This window comes from Emydura macquarii, unplaced genomic scaffold, assembly GCF_026122565.2.
Source record: "Emydura macquarii macquarii isolate MOO-44397 ecotype Brisbane River unplaced genomic scaffold, CSIRO-AGI_Emac_v2 contig_1263, whole genome shotgun sequence".
Taxonomy (NCBI): Eukaryota; Metazoa; Chordata; order Testudines; family Chelidae; genus Emydura; species Emydura macquarii.
In genome coordinates, this window is record NW_027131400.1 from 1,009,930 (window position 1) to 1,026,778 (window position 16,849).

General features: G+C 39.3%; 1 protein-coding gene and 1 long non-coding RNA gene across 2 annotated transcripts in view; one reads left to right on the forward strand and one right to left on the reverse strand.

Annotated features, from left to right (window-relative positions):
- LOC137154603 (uncharacterized) overlaps positions 1 to 5,777 on the forward strand; it is a 38,467-nt gene extending 32,690 nt beyond the window's left edge. The window contains exon 3 of the long non-coding RNA XR_010920247.1: positions 5,741 to 5,777. This is a non-coding gene — a long non-coding RNA (uncharacterized lncRNA). The remainder of the gene's footprint in view (positions 1 to 5,740) is intronic.
- Positions 5,115 to 16,849, reverse strand: part of ABCA13 (ATP binding cassette subfamily A member 13) — a 239,364-nt gene continuing 227,629 nt past the window's right edge. The window contains 3 exon segments of the mRNA XM_067550331.1: positions 5,115 to 6,751; positions 8,120 to 8,257; positions 11,779 to 11,884. Of these exon segments, the coding sequence (XP_067406432.1) occupies positions 6,662 to 6,751; positions 8,120 to 8,257; positions 11,779 to 11,884 (334 nt within the window). The 3' untranslated portion in view covers positions 5,115 to 6,661.

Consider the following 16,849-nt stretch of genomic DNA (forward strand, 5'->3'; position numbering starts at 1 on the left):
ATGTTGGCTGCGTTTAGATAATGCTAACCTGTTGTGAATTTAAGCTATTTTGTATGACCTTTACATACCCCAGAATTCAAAGATATGATGGGGGAGGCAGGAAGGCATATCCACTGGTCAACCTACTCTGCACATCTATGAGTAATGCTGAAAAGCTCTGAGGCTATTTTATTATATCTCATATTACTACTAAGGAGCTGCTGATTGCAATGCCAAGGTTAAATTTGCAAATGGTGTTCCATTATAAGCCTTATTTGACAATCCTAACTCCTAAATTAGGAAACTTTTACCTAGAGGAGCTACTGGTCTGATTTCTTCTGTGATTGGCACGTGCATGAAGAATTGCTTTTGATGATTTGCAGAAATATCGGATGGGCAGGAATTAAAAACAACTCTGTGGTTTTCACAATGACATAGATCCACATTATTTTCTGACCATTCTTATCTGAACATAGATTCACTTCAGAAGTCTAAAAAATTCATACATATGTACATTATAGGACACTTGTGAATGCTGTCATTTTAAAAACTGATTTCAAGGTTTTGTTAATATTTAAATGTTTCAAATATATGTAGTGATTTTACATCTTGAATGCCATGATGTAATACCTTTGATGTCAAATGCATTTGACCAGCAGAGTTTGAATCTGTCCGAATAATTTCAATAATCTGCAATATTTTTACTTTACACAATGTATGTTTCTAACTCCATCTTTGCAAAGATAAACTTGGAAATATAAACTGATATAGTGTTAACCTAAACTAATGGATTGGTCTAAAAAGGTGGTTTTTGTCAAATATATTTATCATCAAAAGAATTTGATGACAAAAGATGTTAAAACCTTTGATCTCAAATCATCATATGACTAATGATACACAAATTGTGTATGGCCAATAAACTATATGGCCTACTGTCTATAGGATGTACAGGCTGTGCAAGTATACTGAATATACAGTTTATATCAAGTGTATCACTTTCAGCAGAAATTTTAAACAAATCTTTTACTTTAGCATTCAAAATATAACATTATAAAATTCGTCATAAACTAGAACACTGAATAAAAGTGTTCTTGTTACTATTATGGTTAGTATGTGCTGAGAGCAGTTTACAAATCTTTGAACAAACTCCAGCATTAACAAGTATGGAAATCACAATCTGAGGTTACAAAAGTAGTTTTGATACCAACCTTAGCACACAGTTAACACACAAAAACTCTTAAACAGAAAAAGTCTCAGTTATCAGAACCTATGGCAATCACAACTGTGGTCTTAAAACATTCATGATGACTACAAAAGTCTCAATAAACTTCATCTTGTAATTTTTTCTAGTGTTCTCTAGAACTGTACAAGGAAGCTTTTATGTGCTATGCATACTTACAAAGCTTGCCTTTTAATACAATCGGAGTATCATCCCTCATCTAATCCCAATCTATTTTAACTTCACCCATCATCTAAAGTAGTCCATTCAAAGAGCAATACTTTTCTGCTCAGCAAACTATTTACAGGTTATTAGGAAATACCTGTGATGCTATGTATAATAAAGATGACCATTTGTATCCTTGTTGCTACTACTGTTATACAATTGCAACAAATCTTGTACAAAGTATGTCATATAAAGTGTCAATGGAAAAGTTACAATGTATCAAGTATGATTATCCTGGCTATAGCCATGTATCATCTTTGTTTCTAAAGTTATGAATAATGCCTATGTATTGGTATCCCAAATGTGTTTGTTCCTGGGTGACACCTCTCAAACAGATTTCTATCAAGGCTAAATAGCTATGGTTGTGGGCTTTGTTTGGGATGGTAAATTTCCATGCATGTGGCAGAGGATATAAAAAGGCAACTGAGACATCTCCATTTTGTCGTCATTTCCTGCTTCATTTCTGTGGATGGAATTTCTAACAAGGCAGTTTTGAACAAGGATTGATGCCCCCCATCTGTTTGGGTAATTCCAGAAAGACTTTTATTAGTTAGCAATTTATTCCATCATGGATATGATCCTGATCTATGAATGCTAAAAAATCATGTGTATGTATATGATCTATTAACCATTTATAACTCTCTTCTTTGCTTTTAATATTAAATCTTTAGTTTTTAGTTATTAAAGGATTGGCATCACCATGATTATTGGGTAAGATCTGAGTTATATATTGACCTGGCTAAGTGGCTGATACCTTGGGATTAGAAGGACCCTATATGTGATGAAATTGGTTTTCAATAACCACTCATCACAAAGTCCAGTTTCTGGGTGGTGAGCCAAGGGCTAGACTGCCTAAGGATTCTTCTTTTTTGACTTCTTGTTAACCAATTTGATGGGACAGACGTTCATTTTTGTTACTGCTTTGATATAATCTACTGACAGAATAACCACCAATTTGGGATGAGTCTGCCTTATTTCTCATCAGTTTGTCCTAAAGTTGGCATTCTCAGCTATGATTCATTGATGCACAGTGACAATACCACTTGAGTGAAGAGCCTGTGCATTAAAAACTGTAATCCAGTGGGGTAAGACAACTGCTTGATCTAAATCCTGCCTTGTGTAATGACGTTTAAGATTTAGATTGTATGTTTATCTTTTATTTTCATTTGTAACTATCTCTGATTTTTTATGTCTACCACTCATAACCACGTAAAATCTATCTTTTTTGCAGTTAATAAATCTGCTTTATATTTCACCTAAAACACTGTTTTGGTTGAAGTGCTTGGGAAATCTCAGCTCATTTACAAAGGCTTGTGTGTGTGTCTTTTCCGCATTGAGGGAGGGGTGGACTTGGTAATAAACTTACACTGATCAGGTTTCTGATCAGGGCAGGACAGTACAGTTCTGCGGTGCAAGGCTGGGAGTTGGGGGGAATTGTATGGTGCTTTTCTCAGTGCGATTCATGAGTGGCTCAGGGAGCATTCCCGCAATCTAGCTGGATGTAGGGTTCCACATGCTGTTCGGCTGAGTAGTAACAGCACCTGGAGGGGTTTGCTGCTTGTCACTAGCAAAGCATTATGAGAGACAGCCCAGGCTGGAGAGTTAAGGGGGCACAGCAGTACCCCAGTTCCGGGTTGTAATCCAGGGATCCAGTCACAGAGCTGCAAGCCCAGAGGGAGATGAGTTTCTTGCTAGAGCTGGAGAAGCGTGGAAGACGTGCTTGACTGGCTGAGGGAACTACAGGACCTTGGACAGAACAGTGCTGGCAGAAGCTCGGGGGGAGCAAGAAGGAGCTCTGGGCTGGTTGCTGGGACTCCAACAGGACAAGGCCCTGAGGTAAGGGTAAAAGGTGCTGGGCAGTGGCCCAGGGAATCAGAGCAGTGGTGCCACTTAAATAAACAGACAAGGCAGATGGCTGCTATCTGCAGGGTCCCGGGGCTGGGATTCAGAATAGGAGGTGGGATTGGTTTCCCCCCATTCCCCATTAGCCACTGGGAGAAGTGGCCTGGACTTTGAGGCACCCCGGAAGGGGAACTGAACTCTTTAGTGGCCCAGCAGGAGAACTGGGGCCTGAAAGGCCCAGAGAGGGCGAGGACATTGCCTCCAGGGGAGAAGCACTGGAGTATGGCTCGATACCAGGCTGACACCATTGATAGACTATGTGACTAGTTAAGGACCAAAGCTGAAGGAGGGCTACCAGGAGAGAGAGTGCAGGGGGCTCTCGCAAGAGGTGAGCGTGCCCCATTACATGTTTTCTCTGCGAGAATAAGAAAGGTGTGATTTCCATTTCATATTTGCTGCCACCATGACTACCCTTGCAGCAATAGTTTTGTTTGTGATGTAAGCATCTAGTGTATAACTCTAGAAGAATGCTGTCTTTAGTTTTTTTATGTGTTTGAGGAAGAACTCATAGAAGCTGTGTAACCTCGGTTCTCATTCAATCAAAGCAAAATATTTTCATTTGTGGCTCTGATCTGATGCCTTTTCTTTGAAAACAAAACAAATGAAAAACAAAACACTATGTTTGCAAGGTGCTGACATTAAAAAATATTAACACAAATCCCATCTTCCCCACTTTCTAAAGAGACGGATCAAGAAAGCAGTGATTCTAACCTGATTAGGTTTAGGCTGGGTTCAGAGTTCAGGTTCAAGTCCCAGCTGATCAGATTCAGTTTCATCAACCTGTCACAAACCATTCAGATGTGACTTGGCTTAAATGGTGTAAATCTCACAAGTCACAAGAGCAGTCGACTGCAACAAGTATCCCACCATTTTAAACAGGAAATGTCATAAGATTTGATGTTATTCTGAGATTTCTACTAAATATGCTTACATGTGAACCAGATCTGGGAAACAGGTCCCTTGTGTTCTGGGCTGAAAATCATATGGGAGGTTAAGATCCAAGTGATTAAAATCCAAAATTTCTCCCACCCCAATATTGAAATTCATGGGAGTTCTGATTTAAGGTTCAGTTTTGGGTTTTTCTCTACCCTTTTCATTCTAGAATTGAGTGAAAGTGAAATTAGGGCCTGATCCAACAAGCACTAAAGTCAGTGGAGGCCTTTCCTTTTACTTCAATGGACATTGGAATAGGCTTTAAATAGATAGATGTGAAACTCATCTTCCCTATTTCATCTTTAGAATTTTAGCCATTCGTTTGTTTTAAGTTTTGAGTTCAATTCTCATTTCATCCTGCAAAGCAAAAGGCACACTATGTGACACAGAGAAATCTGCCATGGAAATACCAAGCAGCTTTCCTCCCAGAAATCTCATAAGGAAAGGTACACTTTTTGTTTAAAATCCTCTGTTGTCTTTGATTCAAAATCCAAAGGTGATAAAATGCATAACATTTCGGTTTGATTCAATGACTCTGTCAACATTAACATATGAATTGACCTTTTCTGTCTTGGAACAGATTTTTTTCTTTAATTTAAAAAAAAAAAAATCTTCAAAGACTAGACTTGAGACTTACAAACTTCCGGAGTGCAGCATTTCAAAGACTAGGAAAATGTCCTCTGAGACAGAAACCAGTACACTGGAACTCAATTAGATTTTGACCTTCTTCAACCATAAAAGATTGGGAGAAACACATTGTTTGCTACTTGCTTCAATTAAATTGGGTCCCGAGAGAGACAGATGAAGAGATTCAAAGAAGAGAAATACAGTTAACAGAATTGCATTCAACCATCAGTCTGAAATAAATCTTATTTACTTTATTCACCGACTACACTAACATAATATTCCACATTTTACTCAGAAAAGTGACATTTCATTACATTTTCAGGATTTAACATTTTGAAAACAATGAGAGTATATTTTTAAAGTGAGAACCCTGAGTTCTAAATTATTTAAAAAGCATCATGGTCCAAAAATACACCTGTCAAAATGAGAATCAAAACCCTTCTGGGTCGGCTTGAAACGCCTAAGGCACAAGCATAACCCTTTAAAATTACATCCTGCTACAGCATGGCATTAGAGCAGGGACACAGGAAAACAGATAGCCTCTGATCAGATCCTTTTATCTCAAAGTGTACAATTTGTTTTTCACAGAAATTATACCACAAAAATACCTTTCTACTAAAACACAGTGTTCCAAGACTTCAACTATCAGATAATATAGCCCAATGCAAATGATATTAGCTACTGTGCTCAGGGTTTCCAGAGAGCTTGTTTATAAAAGAAAGCTAAGAGTTTCTCCCCTCTCTCTGAGAAGATCTGATCTTTCACTAGCCACAGAAAAGCCACAAAATTATAAGGATGGATGAAAGAGGCTGAGTTTTTGTTAATTACATGTTAATTTCTGTCTCACATTTACAGGCTGGTGACACTACTGAAGGCTGTGGCAAGGTCCCATCTGAAGAATCAGAAATCAGGATAAATAGACTGAAAAGGTTATTGATCAATGCCTGTACACTTTTCTCATTTACTACCAATATGTCCTTGGCTAGAAGTCCATTTTGACCTTCTCTTAGAAAATTAAAAAATATATATATTAAAAAGCTAACAAGATATATAATTATTAATGATATTCTAGAATCCCTAAAGAAATAACCTACAGGTGTTAGGGGGAACTCATTGTCAAGTATGATTTATGAAACCTTGTTAAATATACTTAATATAATTGGGAAGCAGATTAGTACACTAATATTCTCTTTGACATAAAGTCCTTATGGAATATAGTGCTTCTTTCATACAATAAAAAAGGCTAATTTAGCTTGTCAGAACACAGAACTGAAATTAATGCAGAAGTCAAAGGGCTTTCATTTAAGTTATTAAATACAAATATTATAGGATAGCATGCCTGTTCCTAATATCCATTGGGTTTTGCTTCCCTGGTCATGTAATAATTATGGATATTTAATGTACACGTGAGAGAATTACTGTAATCAAATGAACATAGATCCACCCCTCAAAAGTCCCCTTATTATAAGAAGCGACATTTCAGACAGCCCTTTTACTGTGCTACAGATTTGCATTAATTAGGCTACATGTTTTATTCTAAAATTCAGTTCAGAAAAGGAGACTCCATTTCTTTGGCTTTTGTGTGTGTGTGTGTGTATTAATCTATTAACCACTCTTGCCACAAAGAGCTGGTAGATGGTGTGTGTGGGGTTTTTTTTTTTTTTTTTTGGTCTATAAATTGCAAACTTCCCCCTCCTCCTCCTCAGTTTGTCTATAATCAGCTGAAAAGTTTTATTGACTGCAAAAAATATTACTTGACTGTGTCCTGCAGTGAGCCTAGACTTGCAGATGTTGATGATGATTGGTGGAAGATTCTTGTGCAGAATGAGAGGTTTCCTGCTGTTGAGTAGCAAAATTAATAAATACCTGCAAGACACAACATGGTAGCGCTTAGCCTTATGGGAATGCAGTACGTGAGTTGGAACATTTTGTGACTTTTCCAGGTCATTTTTATTAAGACTTTTCAAAAGCAAAACAATAAAAGTCCTTGTTCAATATTGATGAAATCTCTTCAGAGTTGCATTTGATCTAGAGGAGTTTGCAAACAAATTGCTCTTCACCTCTACATCTGATGTAACAGTTTCTTCAATTCAAATAAAAATAATGATAAAAAAGTTCAAATTTTACATGAAAAGCATCTATACGGTTACCCACATTTCTTGGAAACACTAGATGTTGCTTGTATTGACTAAACAAATCAATATTTATAGAAAAATTAGTCAGGGGCTGATCCTGCTTTCATTGACTTCAATGGTAAAACTCCCATTGGCTTCAGTGATGCAGGATCTAGGCTGAGAGATTTAAAGCTAAAATGTATGTTAAGTAACCTTCTCAACACTGTGAATTGGTGTGCGCAAACATCCATTTGAATTTCAAATGGCTGTTCCAATCAGCTCTGTCCCCAAGTAGTTTCCTTTTCACCTACATTCACATTAAAAGGTTTTTTGATCACTCAAATATTTGAGATGACAGTTCTTCACTCCCATAACAATATTCACGTGCTAGCAAAGGAATTAATTATTTGTTATTCAGTAATCACTATTTTCCAGCTTAAAACTTTCACTTATTCAGTCAGGGAGCAAAAACAATACCATGTGACTGAAGTGAGCAATCACTCACCATAAATAATAAAGAGCAAACAAGCTTGAGTGAACAGTCCAGGAACAACCCATGGGGTATTTGTTTGCATAAATTGTTCATTGAATAATTAAAGCAGCAGGAGCTGAGATATTAATACAAATCGAAGTCTGTTGATGAATGATTTGCACTTGAAAAAAAGGAGCTAATCTCACAGCAAATATTATACACAATTAACGTTCTGACTAGCTCTGTTTCTCAGCATGTTCAGAATATATCCGAGAAGTTATATCCCTAGATGCTGCAAGCACATCACCGTCACCCAGGAATTTCATGATCACTATATTATACACAGTGTAAACCCAGGATTTCATAGGCATAAGTGGAGATCCCTTCTGTCTGTGTGTTTTTAATGTACTTATTGCCATGGTACATAGGTCATAAATGCAAGCAAACTGCATAACATTTACTTCAAAAGGAAACACCCCAACCATTTGAACTGAAAAAGAAAGTCCTTTAGTAATAAGGCTATTATGGCTTATGAATCACATTAGGACAGCTCTATAAAAACCGTATACTGCAATATTCTAGGGCATACATTATTAAAGTGGCACAGCATATTCAGAAAAGGAAAGGCAACACAGAAGAGGAACATACCTGCTCTAAAGTGGTTTGGCTAATGGAATAGTGTTTGATTTGCAGCAGAACTTTGTAATTCTCTAAAATTTTGAAGAGCTCTGGTAAGCAGCCCCATATGTATGGTACCCGATACTCCTGCAGATTATGGTGCTGTCCCTTCAAACAAACATAAATAAATGTTAGTGAATATTCTAATAAAGTTATATTTCTTTTCAACTGATCTGGTTTCAATATGAGTTTCAGCCTCAGCTGAAAAAATATGATTTTTTAAGAATATCCTAGAGCTTTTTTTTTTTACATGGTAAGAAGTACAACTTGATGTGGTTCAGAAAAGATCTTCCAGTTTCTACAAAGATGTCAGAATGGAATTGAAAGACAATTGGCTATTTGCTGCTGCTGAGGTGTATTTTTTTCTATCAATTTTAAAGCTAGAGATGGCCCCCCAAAAAACCCCATTTATTCAGATACTTTGGGGAATGGGAAGCATTTCAGAAAGCACATCAAAATCAGAATGTCACAGTTGGTATCTGTGATAGTCCCCCACTGCAATCTGGACTGGTGTATTGCTGTGTCACCTCAATCCCTCTCTCCCGGAGCCCATTTTACTCTGCCCTGCTGTATGAACCTCCACTCCTGGGTCAGCCCATGGCAAGCAAGCTGCTCTCAACTAAGTGAGTGAGTGCTTCTGGCCAGCCACTCTTGAGATCTTGCACTGGTATGACCCCAGCCCAACACCATCAGTCCCAGATGCAATCCTAGGAACTGCCATCTTACACTGTTCAGTGCTGCACATTGCAAGCTCATTGGTTCATCAATTTCTCAAAGAAATTGATATGCACCAGACTTGTGTGTTAGAGACTCTATCTGAAGTAACCTTAAACCACATGCATTGCTTTAGATAAAACAAACAATCAAATGTATTAAGTACAGAAAGCTCTTAAGTGATTATAAGTAAGAGGAAAATAAGTCAGATTTGATCTAGATGAAACAAAAGCCAAATGCATTCTAAACTAAGCTTAACACTTTTCGCAACCTTGCAGTCTTAGATGATTCTCACCACAGGCTGGCTGGATTCCTTCTCAGCCAGGCTCTCCCTTGGGTCAGCATTTCAGTTGCTTGGTGGTGTTTGTAGATGGAGGTAGGAGAGAGAGAGAACAGCAAAATATGTCCCCTTTTTAACATGTTCCTTCGCCCCCTTCCTCTGGACACCCTCCTTTCAGGGTCAGGTGACAAACAATGTCCTTGTACAGCTTCTTCCATAATTGACTCAGAGAGTATCTATCCCCTTATCAATGCTTAGGCTAGTCCATTGTTCCTGGAAGAGCTGGTTTGTTTTATGCATGCCTTAGTGAGGCACAACAAACTGCCTCTCTGCTCTTGGAGGCTTTTGATTTAATCTGTTTCAAGCTATGAAACACACCTTTTTGAACATTACATAGCAAAGCCTCATAACCATACATATGACATTGCAACAAACATATTACTATAACAATACAGTTCAGTATGTCACGAGCATTCCAAAAACATCTTACATGACATACTTTGCATTAAATAATACACAATTACACTATAATTACACTATCATGGGGATGCGGTGTGTCACAGTATCTACAATGGCCAAACCAAAACCTCAAATCTGAATCCCACCCTGATACTCAGGGTGCTAGAAAGCCATATCCAGACTAAAAGTCTGAAGCTTGGAACCTTCTCAGACAGACTTCTAAATTACACCTACAAATTATCCAATTTGCATGTAAAAATCTATATTTTATTGTACTGAGTTTCATGGTTTATACCTGAAGACACATTTTGAGGATGTGACAGATGGTCATGCTATGTTTGAAAGTGTTAATCTTTTACTATGTTGCCATATCATACAATATATGTGTAGGAAAGTAAAGAGTTAAAAGCTGGACAAATGGTCAGGCCTAAGTTACAGGGAATGGGGTCATGGCACAGGCAAACCTTGTTTCTGATAATTGGTATGAATTCTAGTTAAAGTCTGTTCTCTCTCTTCTTTTCCTCCCTTCCTGGCCATCTGCGCAGGGGATGAGGCTATTGCCACTCCTGCACAAGGCCAGGGTGGGAAGAAAGCATTATTTTCCTTCCCCCCTGGCATGCCTTTACTTTAAAGAATGTTAGTGTAAAATTAATAGGTTTTGAGGTGATGTACCTGCCCCCCGTATGGTAATCCTGGAAACAACAAACAGGGGTGGGTATAATTGTATTAATTACGTAGTTGTTAATATTCATTTTATAGGTGTCACTGTAACCAAATAATGGTTTATGGGGAGTTGCTGGAAATGTATACATTTACATACTGTTATGGATAAAAGGATTGTAAAGTAACCCCCTTGTTGCTCACTCGCGGCGTCAGGGTGGAACGAGCAGGCAATAAAAGGTTCCGTCTCCCCAGTCCACCCCAGGGACAACCTGTTTGGTTATTTCTAACAATATGCAAATCCAGGACACTTTTATGGCTACAAGAACATATCAATTGAGTTTTCAACTGTGACCTTGGAAAACAGAGGTCCTTCAGAGCACTGGACTATAATCATTTTACTTCAACCATTGGCAAGATTTAATAAAGTAGAACTAAGCTTATTTTTATCAACTAGTGGGTAACACAATCTATTTTACATATACACACAAAGAAACCAACATATCTGGGGTTATCAATAAAGACTATTACAAGCACAGCTAAGAGCAAAAATGTGAGATAGCTACATCAGCATTATTATATATTGAGTGGCTGTGAACATGAAAATGAAAATCTCACTATATCTATGGGCTTGTACACCTCACAAGGTTAAAATAACACACCTGTTTATCTAAACTGATGGGCTAAAGATAATTAAGAAAAATGAAAGGAAGTGTTAAAGTATCTTGAGAAAAATTATATTTACAATATTTTATAAGTATAAATTTTTGGTTAGGATTCCCATTTTCTTGCATTAGTTCAGCTTCACAAGAATCCCCGTTTTAATTCTGAGTTCAAAAAAGGCAATCTGCTGTGAAAGGAGAACAAAGTTGTAGCAAAACAATTCAATCAACTATTAAAAATATATGTGAGCTTCTCTTGTAATGAAATATATAGATAGAAATTACCATCCAACAGTCAAGAGTTATCACATAGTATCTGAACTACTACAGCATATCCTTATGCTTAAAATAGAAGGCATCTGTAGTTTTAGATGTCACTGCTTGGTAGCTGGGGGTAAATGCAGACTTCCTAATGGTGATTAATGCAATAAGATCACCTGCCTGCCATTTTCTAGGTACTTGACTAACTGGGAGAGGAAAAAGAAAAATATGATTTTGCTGATGTATTAACTCTGAAATGCCTTCCATTCACTTCAGAGGACATAGGATCAGGCCCTGAGTGCATATACTGGAAACTCTGACTCTGTAAATACCAAAAACGAGAAAGAGAATTGCAGCTCATGAACCAATCACATTTGATTATGCTGCCTAAATGGCCCTACTCTGCATTTGAAATTAATCTGTACCATATTGTCAGTCACAATTTAACAGTTACACACATCAATTAAAATGAGTAGCCCATATCTATCAGGAATGAATGAGAAACCAACTAGGTAATTAAAATGTATCTTTTTGGTAATGGTGTCAAGAACCTAAACCTGACAATTAATATGAATAGAGAATTTCAGCCATACCTTAAACTCTGTTCCTGGAAAATGTAGCTGCAGACAGTCCAAGACAGCATTGCAGTAACTTGGTTCTTTGCTAAGCCATACCTTGACTGAATAGCCCTCTCCAAACCTGAAAGTGTGGAGCAGAAACACAGATATACATATTCTAATCCATAAAGATGAGAAGAATGCTCAGTTAAATTGATTGTCACACAATGTTATCAAGTAACAGCATGGATGTCTATTGTATTACCACCATTGGGATTTTAATATTATATCATCATCAAGCATGCACTGATAACCATGAGGAGGAGACAATGTCATTGATATGCTATAGGGCCAACAAAACTGTTTGTAAAGGAGGACATGTCAATGATTATACAGCTTTGCACAGTCAATGGAGATGGTGACATCTGTTGCCAAAACAAACACAAAAAAGGAAGACCAGATGGTCTATTTTTCCCTAGTAGGAGAGATCAGGTATAAAACTGTATGTTATCACAGTACACTGCATCTAGTAAGACCTTGTCATGGAGGAGCTCAACTGTTTTACAAACATGGGTATTATCTGTATTTTACAGAAGTAGAAAGTAAGACAGAGTAAGTGATTTGTCAATGGTCATACTACAAATCAGCAACCATTAGGAAACACAACCCAAGTCTCCTGACTCCTAGTTTCCTACTTTAGCTATTTGCTAACACTGTTAATCTCATGGAATAATGTAGAGCATTTATTTTCCTCTCTATGGACACATTTGATAATATGTAGTTAAGTCAAGTATTGAAAATCAAACTAAAGCATTATTTTTATTAAATATATTCTTCACTAACATATAGTGTGGGATGTTAATTTTATGCATAAAATGTTATGATGACAGACATATTATAAGTGATAAAAGTCACCCCTATAGTATCTCACATTTGCTCATGTTCATTTTCAAATACCAGTGGACATGCAAGTGCTTTTCCTGCTCTAAAACAAAGTCTACCCACTATCTAGATTCAAAACCTCACCCTCCTTTCTTAGGATTTGGCTATAAAATAACACACAGCACGCATAACATAAACTTTCTCCCCATCCGATCTGTTCCTAGGATTCCTACCTATGGTGCTTAGCCCACAGCCTAAATCCTCCCTCACAAGCAAACCATTCCCATCCACTTCGCTTACATCTGGGTGAGGTCATGAGTTGTCCCCTGTCCAAGTGAGTCAGCTGAACCCACTTTACACTCTCAATGCTTGTTAATAGAATTGGGTGTTTCAGACAAACTCTGCTCTAACATCATGGCTACGGAGTGCTACCTGGAGGGTTTGTTATTCACTGTTGAATTAGGAACATCAGAACATTCCTTTCATACTTTGTAAATGTTTAAGTGTTTCTGGAATGTTTTTAAATGGCCTGAAGTATGTGGCACATTTATCAAGCGACCAATGCATTTCCAGACTGTGTCACCCATTACCGCACAGATCTTGGTGCAATTTCTGCAGCTTACAAACAGTCTACCAGACGACAGAGAAATAATTACAAGGCTACATTAGCCAAGTGGCTGGTTCTTCTGAGGCCTGGTGGTGGAAAGGATTCCTTACTTCACGATGTCCCTGCAGAAATATCCAGCTTCCAGTACATGACTCATGACAGATGCTGAGTTCTTGGATTTAACATATATACATCAACTTATTTACATCATCAAAGCAGTGGTAGACAGAGTGTACACCATATACTCCCATTTATCTGAAACCATATTATCAAATCCTCCACTTATCCAAATTCCTTCCTTGTCCACCAGTACAAGAGATGCTGCAGAAGGCACATATCTCATGCTGGGGGACAAAGAAGTGATTCGGATAATGTAGAGGTTTGGATAATAGAGGAGAGGCCCCCTGGCAAACACTGCAAGAAAGAGGAGGAGGAAAAGCCCCTGCCATGGAGGAGGCCATCCCGCTGCTGAATGGCTCCTGTGGCAGTGCAGGGAGCCCTCTGCAGCCCCACTGTCATGGGAATGAATGAGCTGCAGAGCTGCAAAGGGGCTTCTTGTGCTATTGCACCATGTGTCAGCAGCGATTGGGTTTCACCGGCCTTGTGGCAGCATTGGGAGCCCTCTGCAGCTCCACTGTCATGGGAATGAGTGAGCAGGGCAGAGCAGTGACACCCAGCCAGGGCTGCAAGAAGGACAACAAGCTCTTGTCAGTAGGGGAGGCCATCCCACCGCTGAATGGCTCCTGCCCTCACGATTATCCAAATTCCCAGTTATCCAAATAAAACCCATGTCACCGCCGTGCCATTCAGATAATTTGGAGTAAACTGTACTGTACAATATATCTTTCCTTCTTTATATTTAGAAAAATAATATGTCTAGAGGTGCACATTGTATAAATTGAAAACACATCAAAAATACAAAAAGAAAGTGATTGTCCATAGATATAATCACACAAAACCCTCAGCTCGACTGGCCTCAATAGTCTGAGACAGAAAAGAAACAAAGATGAGATGCTAAAGCACAAGCCTTGGATTCAGGTGGTGTGACTTCTATTCCCAGTTTTATCACAGATCGCCTGCGTTCCTTTGAGCAAAACCCTTCACCTTCAGGTGACTGTTTCCTCATTATAACGTGGATAATAACAATGGCTGTGAGGTTTGTGTTGGGCCAGATCCTCTGCTGCTTCAAAGCCATGTACCTGCGGCTACGAGGGAGCTCTGATATTTAACACCAGCTGAAGATTTTACCCATTGTTTCAAAAGTTTCTTAGCTCCACAGATGGAATTCAAGAAGATCAAAATATTATTTTCATGTACCTTATTAGACTGGAGAACCTTATTGCGGGAATTTTTGGTACAAAGGTTACATAGTAAAGCTAAGTTGCAACACCCGAATATATGATGTGATGACTTGTCTAGAAAGATATGCACAGCACCTCAGCACTGCAGGTGCTTTGTTTTATTTATTTTTTTACATTGCCTTTGGACCCAACCATTAAACAGAACTAACTGGAGAAGGAAAATGAAACATTCCATTATTAAGTATTGTCCAAATGCAACACGACCCAATCTATGCTGTTGATTTCCAAACATTCTTTGAGTAGTGTGAAGTAACACATGGACACCAAGATCACAGGAGAGGGATCTGGAACATGCTGACATCCAGAACAGTGGCTGGCAGGTTTCCCTTGCAATGATTTACTAACACATAACAAATCACTAATTAAATCTTTTAAATGCCTAACATCATCCCGGCAGAAATGACAAAGAAAATGTTACAAAGATGGATAGAGTTAACAAGCGTGTTCAGTTTAAATGAAAGCCAAACTAAGACAACCTTTTACAAGAGATCATTGACTGATCAGTTTTCTGCTGTCAATACACAGAGGTCCTGTGGAATGACTGTTAGAAAAATGCTGGCTGATGGAGTTGTTCAACAGTCTCATAAAATGAAAATGTTGCATACAGTGAGGTTTCTAATACAAATACATCAAAATTCTCATTAGCACAGACAGAGATCTCTGTGGCTTAATCTAATTCTTAATCCTGAATGGCAACACCAATATGGCTACTGCGGCAAACGGCTGGCTTCACCCTAGTGGGTCTTGCGCTTCTGCCTCTTGTAGTGGGCCAGGGTGTCACCAGTTACCCCGTCTCCCCAGGGAGGGGGGTAGGGACCCGGGCCCACCTTCTACTCCGGGTCCCAGCCCAGGGACCCTATGAGTAGCAGCTATGAGCTGTTGGTGCCGTATTCGCAGCTGCAGTCTTTTTCCCCTGGGCTAATATTCCCCCCTTGGTCCTTCTGGCCTCTCAGACCCTGCTTCCTTGCCGCCTGGACTGGGCCTTCCTTACACAGGCCCCTGTGCCTGGGGGAGTATCTCAGTCCTGCCAGGGGCAGGTTTCCCCCCTCCTGGGCCCAGTACCTCTCTCAGGACTCCTCGGCTCTTCCATGCAACACTGTGCTCCTTGCACTGCACTGCACAGCTACTCTTCTGGAGCAGAGGGTTTTTATCAAGCACCTGGCTGGTCCTTAATTGGCCTCAGCTGCTCCCAATTGCCCCCTCATGACTTCTAGGGAGGCTGCAGGGAACAGAGCCCTGAGCATTCTGGGGCTTACACATCTCCCTTCCAGCACTCTTCTACTTCCATGGACACCTTCCGGGAGCGGTGGATGCTGTCTGGGGTTCTCTGCTCGGTGTCCCCTTCCGGTTCCCTTCTTTTATACCTCTGACCCTCACGCCCTTCCTGTTTTTACATTTGTTGTCCCCCGAAATTAGTTGCTCTCTAGGTCCGGTGGCTCCTCCCCTTGGGCTGGGGGAAGGGCCTTGAGCAGTGGGCGGGCGTGACCCTAGTTTGTAAATAGGAGCATTCTCCTACTGCCCTCTGCCTTTGCTATATCACACTACAAATAAAAAACTTTAAAAAGTGGGAAATGTTTCTGACTAATCAAATCATGAATCTCCTATACCTTGAATTAATCATTTATTTTACTGCCGAAGTTTACATAGAGCGTAACACGGATCATCAGCAACAACCCCAACCACCACCCTCCACCTTTCTGTCATCAGCTGGCAAGTTGCTTTCAGTAGCCAACTGAGGCAATGGAAATTGAACTGACCATTTTTTCATCTAAATGTTTTCCTCTCTGACCCAACTGATACAACTAATGCAGACAGCCAGAGTGGAATTACACAGACAGTCACATTCTGGTTTGATTAGCAGTGCTAGGATCAAACCTTTAGTACACAACAGTTCAAGACCTGAGGAGAAAAACATAATAAAGCAACATCAGCTGAGCCAGCACACCTGTTCAGCAGCCATCTGTTGCCATATCTTTGGCACGCTCAGCAGAGGTGTTTTCCATTGCTATATGCATACACCATCATGTCAATTTAATGCCATTTTCATTTGTTTTTAATCTCACTCTTTTCCAGCCAGGCTATTTGTTCAATTTGGACTTTGACCAAAGCCAATACGACGGCCCATGGGAGTACAGTTACTGCAGGACTGGACCCTTATTTTGGAAATACCAACTATATTATGGGGCGGGTTCCCTGCCCTGCTCTGTTCCCTTTGTGCCACACAGTCAATGTAAAGAGAGTGGAGGGTGACTGTCTC